This window comes from Poecilia reticulata, chromosome 8 (genome assembly GCF_904066995.2).
Source record: "Poecilia reticulata chromosome 8, P_reticulata-male-v2, whole genome shotgun sequence".
NCBI lineage: Eukaryota > Metazoa > Chordata > Actinopteri > Cyprinodontiformes > Poeciliidae > Poecilia > Poecilia reticulata.
This window is the reverse complement of record NC_088837.1, coordinates 24,651,242-24,657,285: the sequence shown is the minus strand read 5'-3', so window position 1 is coordinate 24,657,285 and position 6,044 is coordinate 24,651,242. Positions and strand designations below refer to the sequence as shown.

Genomic DNA, 6,044 nt, shown 5'->3' with positions numbered 1-6,044 from the left:
ATATATATGCAATTTGGAAATGACATACCACTGAAACACGCTAATTGCTTGAATAATTAATTACTATGAAAACCTATGTAAAAATACGACTTTATCACTTGAAAGGTTTGGATGTCAAAAATATTTGGAAATGTACAAGTAGCAATGTAGAAATGTTTGTGAATATACTAGGAGATGTACTGTAAAAATGTAAAAACAGAAAATGTACTGGCAGAAAATCACAGGAACATTTTCCGTTTCTTTTTTTTGTTTGTCTTTTTTACTGTGTAGCTATAAATTTGGGATGTAAGTTGACACAGAGAGTTACAGGAGACAAACATTTCTATCCTGGAAATGTAGGAAAAATTCTAAATGCATCCTAAAAATGAATTACATTTTAGCTTCACTGCAGAAAAACAAGTTTGTAAGACTATAAAAGTCGCTTCAACATCACCTGTTAGCATTTTAGTTGTCTGGATCATTTCCACTGATGCAAACTCTACATCAAAAACTTGTTCTGCCAAGTAAAGAGATTTCACATTTCTCTCTGTTCAGCGTTAAACTCAACGCGAAAGCAGGCACCTGAAACCCCACAACCCCGTTTCTACAGCTCGGGTCGGTACAATACTTTATGGCCTGATGTGTTCAGGAGAGTATTTCCACTGCAGGTTGGACATGTGATATGGTCAAGAAATATAAATGAATACATGAAAAAGAACAAAATGTTTTTATTATTTCATCAGTGTGGTTTGTTCTTTAGTTTTGTACAATGTAGCAGTCGAAATGTTGGAGGGTTTGGATGGAGCCGGAGCAGCTTGGAGAACATCGTGTCTGGAGCGGGGTTTCCAGCTCCGACCTGCCTTTAATGCTGCATCAGGATCACTGGAAGGTGTCCATGTTAATGAGACCAACACAGGCCTGTTTGCTCGTTTCATGTTTCTGCTCATGAATTTAAGCATCAAACTTTCAGCTATAAAACCTGAAAACTCTGAGCTGGAACGTCAGAACGCCCAGCAGCCCAACTGAGATCAGATCAAGCAGAACCACAACTGATCCCACATCAGCCATGGACCGAGGTAAGACCCGGGTATTTTAAATGTGTCAGGTTGCCGTGGAAACTCTGGTGATGGTGCCGCCGCTCACCTGTCTCACCTGTGTCTCCCAGCCATCCTCCTGCTGTCAGTCATGTGTCTGGGCGTCTCCTCTCAGCCAATCACAGACAGCCAGCGGATGTTCTCCATCGCCGTCAGCAGAGTCCAGCACCTCCACCTGCTCGCTCAGAGGTTCTTCTCTGAATTCGTAAGTCTACGGAAGCTCTGAAGGACAAAAACTGCAACCATCAATGCAGTTACACTGCAAAAACACAAAATCTTATCAACAAATTTGGGCTTTTATGGTAACTATCTTTATATACTTGAAATAAGACAAAACTGACTTAAAACAAGATTTAGGAGCTTGATTTCAGCCAATTATTCTTTGATATTGATGAAAATATTCTAGATCCATTGGTAGATTATTTCAGTTTCCCATGTTATAAGTTAATTAATCTAAAAGTTTTTCATCAATATTAAAGAATTATTTACTTAAAACAAGCTCATATATCTTGCTGAAAGGTCACTTGTAAGTTAGTTTGTTCTACTTCCAGTGTACTGAGATATATGCAGTGGAAACCAGGGTAGCACTTTATTTGAAGGGGTGAGCATAAGACTGACATGACGCTCCTTCATGTTCATAACAGGTGTTATGTCATGTTTATGACTGTTGTCATAAGATCTCAATTGGTAAATAATGGTGTTTTAAGTGCAAAGTTGCACTAAAAGTCCATTAAAAACTTTAACTTGGCATTATTCAGTAAATAATGACACTTTCAATGCAAAGTTCAATTAAAAGTTGCACTAAAAGTCTATTAAAGGTGTCATTATTTACTGAATAATACAAAGTTTATACTTTTAATAAACTTTAATGAAACGTTTAGTGCAGTTTTGCATTATCAGTGTCATTATTTAACAAATGACCACAGTCTCAGTCTTCTGCACAACGCTGCAAATAACGTGTTACTGCAGCGGAACCAAAAACACTTGGTAAGATTTTGTGTTTTTGCAGTGTACAATGTCTATGGCTGTGCCTGATGTGTACTTCTGTGTACTTCTGTGTATCAGGAGAGTTCCCTGCAGACGGAGGAACAGCGGCAACTCAACAAGATTTTCCTGCAGGATTTCTGCAACTCGGATTACATCATCAGCCCCATCGACAAACATGAGACACAGCGCAGCTCCGTCAGTACACATCGCAGTACTACACAGTACTACAGAGTACTACACTTCACTATAGGGAATCACAGTTTCAAAAAGAACAACAGAGTACTACACAGAAATACAGAGTGGTATATTTAAATAGTACTACACAATACAACAGAGTATGGCACTGTACTACTAAAAATAATAGAATACTACCAAGTATGACTTACTACAAAACAGTACTAAACAAAACTACAGAGTATTATACAGAACTGCACAGTATCAAACAGCACCTGATAGAACTACAAAATACTATGGTGTACTACACTAAACCTCACCATGTGATAGAGTACAAATAATTATAGTGCTACATAATATAACACTGTACTATACAGAACTACATAATAAATACCATGCAGAAGTACAGAGTATTATGCTGTACTATGGAAACATATGGCAAAATACTACGCATAACTACAGAGCTCTACTCAGTACCACACAGTACTATAGAGGGCTACACAGTATCAAAGAGTACTACATAGTTCCAAACAACAGAACAAAGTACCACACTTGCTAAGTATTGTACATTATTACACAGTAAAACGGAGTATGGTTACTACAGAATAGTATTACACAAAGCAAACAGTAGTAAGAGGAACTAAAAAAATACTCTGATGGAATACACAACACCTCACTATACTACACAGTACTACAGATAATTATAGACTACTACACAATATATAATTATACTACACATGCCTTCAAGACAACACACAGGGCAAATCTGACCCACCTCCACCGGGGGCCCGCCTGTCAAATACTGAGAAGGGCAAATTAACCCACGAACGTGCACTGCGTTATCAGACACCGCCACTGATTGTTGTCAAATAAAATGTGGGGAAATAACATTTTGACCCCGGAATACTTTCAGTTTGGGGATTTTTAGTCCTCGGTGCAAAAAGATTTAAGAACCGCAGCTTGGGTCCATTACTAACGGTTCTGAATCTGGTGGTAGTTGGTTCTGACTTCTGAATCCGTTGTGGATCTGCTTTGCACTGATTGGTTGCAGGTTCTGAAGTTGTTGTCAATCTCCTACCGCCTGGTGGAGTCCTGGGAGTTTCCGAGCCGATCTCTGTCCGGAGGTTCTGGTCCGAGGACCCAAATCTCCCCCAAACTGACGGAACTGAAGACGGGAATCATGCTGCTGATCAAGGTGAGAACCATCACTGCAAAAACGCAAAATATTACAATTTATTTTGGTCTAGTTTCTAGTACAAATACCTTATTACACGCAAAATAAGACGAAATAAACTTATAAGTAACTTTTCATCAAGATAAAACAGTTTGTTTTAAATTAATAATTGATATTGATGAAAAAGTATTTGTTCTTTTGGCAGATTATTTCACTTATAATTTCAAGTGTAATATATATTTGCAATAGAAAAATACTTGTTCCTCATGACGCATGCATAGTCATGAGTTCCTCATGGAACAGTGACTTCAGTCAGATGCTTCTTCAAATGCACTGTAATACAGACTGCTACAGGATATCTATTTTGCTAACAGTCATCACTATTTATTAACTATTTGAGGAATTTGAATTAATATGAGTTACAGCAACATTTAGTTTTCCTCTGGGATAAATAAAGTATTTTTGAATTGAATTTGAATTAGTTTTGTTCATACTATAATTCTAATTTCAGAATTATTCAAATCAAATTTATAGTTTGAGCAAAACTAATAAGATTAGTTGTAAGAAGTGAGTCATTTTTTTAAAGTTGGTTCAAAGAAGCTTTTTTTTCAGTAAAGATTTTAGATGGGAAATCGTGTTTACTCTTTTGAAGAGTAAACAAAAATGGCCACCTGGGAAGAAGTAATGCTGAAAGTCTTCAGACTATATTTAACAGAAAAAAATCTGAAGTTCTGACATCATTCCAAGTGGAGCAGATCGCTCTCAACACCGAGATTATCTTAAAATGCTATTCCAATAATTGGAAGAACTTAAAGCTACAGTAACTTTTATTTAAAAAATATTTTGTAGATATTTGTTAAAACTGACATCATGTTCTGACAGGTAATCTGTGAAAAAATAGTTTTCCTCTGCCTTCTCAGTGCTAACTGCAGAAATACGCCACTCATTCTGAAATAACCAATCAGAACCAGGAGGAGGGTCTTAACGCTGTCAATCAAGCGTATGTAAACACTCCTCAACCCTCCCCCTGTCTCTCAACTATGTTACAGCTAGCACAGCCTGTCATGAATGCTAATGCTAGTTAGCATGACGACAGATAAATAGTTTTCCTGTAACTGTAAGTTGTTTCTCTACCATTAGCAGTGATTAGATGAGCATAATTGCTAGCACTAAGACCCGCCTCCTGGCCCTGATTGGTTGTTTTTGACCAGGAGCATTGTATTTGTGCAGATCGCTAAAATAGCTCAGTGAAGAGGTAGAGGAGCGCGAGTTTTTCAGATTTTCTGCCTCATAGCATTCTGTCACAACAGAGATTTTCAAAATAAATGTTAATACTGTTAATACTCTGCATCTTTAAGATTGTCAGATGAAAATTGGCATAAAAATCTTTCATCAATCATCACTATCTCCCTGTGAACCTGTTACCTGAGAAACTGACCACCTGAGCTTGCAGGCCAATCAGGACGTACCAGAGATCTTTACTGACACCTCAAACCTCCAGTTGGCACCTTACGGAAATTATTATCAGAGTCTGGAAGCTGACGAGTCGCTGCGGAGAACCTACGAACTGCTGGCGTGCTTCAAAAAGGACATGCACAAGGTAAACAAAGAGTTAAAGGAAGTCACCGTGGTTTAACAATGACACAATGATGACAGCAACAAGGACATGACTGTTCTTTCAGGTGGAGACTTACCTGACCGTGGCAAAGTGTCGACTCTCTCCAGAGGCAAACTGCACTCTGTAGCCACGCCCTCTCGGATTAAGCCCCGCCCCCTGCAGTAGCGTAGATTCTGCTTGGTGGTGTGTTATGGAAGCTGCCAACAGGAAGTGATGTCACAGCAGTCATAATATGTAAAATAAAGTGTTGTCTGTGTTGCATTTATCTCCTGTTGTTTTCTCTGACTGTTAAGGATCATCCAGATGAAAAACACTTTACACAGATCACCTGAAATAGAGTCTCTGGTTTTACTATTCAAGTCCTGGTTAATTATTCAAATTTGACTTATTATCTGCAAAATTCACAGTTGAAAGAGCCATTTTTGCCCTTAATTCAGCTAAATACCTATGCATAAAAATATATTTTTAAAAAAGTCATCAGAGTTTTTCTGTTTTTTAATAACAAGTGCGTCTATAAGAGTTGTTAGGTTGGACAGTGCAATAGCAAACAATGGCATAGAGTAGCACTAAAAGTAGAAAGTATCTGTCCAGGAAATTACTCAAGTAATAGTAAAAAAGTATCTAATTAATTATTTAATATTTAAAAATTACATCATCAGATGGACTAAAATATAAAGTTAAGTGGAACCTTTGGTATTTTAAGGACGAAAATAAAAATTATGCAAGCAACAAAAAGTAACAACATTAGGCAACAGAAAATGTTTCCAAATCAGTTTCTGTCATTAAAAAACTTCTGAAGCTTTAACAAAAACTGCAGGTGTGTGTCTGTGTCTGGTGAATTTTTCTCTAAAACATGTTTGTTTTTCATTCAGAGGGTAGAAAACAATTCATCACAACGTTACTGAAGAAAAAGTAAAACGAACAGTGTAGTAAACATACATCTAAAAAAGTTACTCAAGTAAATGCAGCTGAGTAAATATAACTACTAATCACCCAACTCTGAATATAAGTACAACAG

General features: G+C 37.3%; 1 protein-coding gene and 1 long non-coding RNA gene across 2 annotated transcripts; one reads left to right on the top strand and one right to left on the bottom strand.

Moving 5' to 3' along the window:
- The first annotated feature begins 949 nt into the window (after nucleotides 1-949).
- gh1 (growth hormone 1) lies at nucleotides 950-5,291 on the top strand. Its single transcript, XM_008416502.3, has 6 exons — nucleotides 950-1,055; nucleotides 1,145-1,278; nucleotides 2,139-2,255; nucleotides 3,286-3,429; nucleotides 4,862-5,008; nucleotides 5,091-5,291. The coding sequence occupies exons 1-6, from the start codon at nucleotides 1,046-1,048 to the stop codon at nucleotides 5,151-5,153; spliced, it is 615 nt and encodes a 204-aa protein (XP_008414724.1). The 5' UTR covers nucleotides 950-1,045; the 3' UTR covers nucleotides 5,154-5,291.
- LOC108166524 (uncharacterized) lies at nucleotides 2,341-5,220 on the bottom strand. The gene is made up of 3 exons (XR_014088762.1): nucleotides 5,103-5,220; nucleotides 4,834-4,986; nucleotides 2,341-3,442 (listed from the first exon to the last, which is right to left on the bottom strand). It is a non-coding gene; the product is annotated as an uncharacterized LOC108166524 (long non-coding RNA).
- Nucleotides 5,292-6,044: the final 753 nt, after the last annotated feature.

Coding starts and splice junctions, on each gene's coding strand:
- gh1 (XM_008416502.3), top strand. Junction 1,279..2,138: donor AGAGGTTCTTCTCTGAATTC/GTAAGTCTACGG, acceptor TCTGTGTATCAG/GAGAGTTCCCTGCAGACGGA. Junction 3,430..4,861: donor GAATCATGCTGCTGATCAAG/GTGAGAACCATC, acceptor CTGAGCTTGCAG/GCCAATCAGGACGTACCAGA.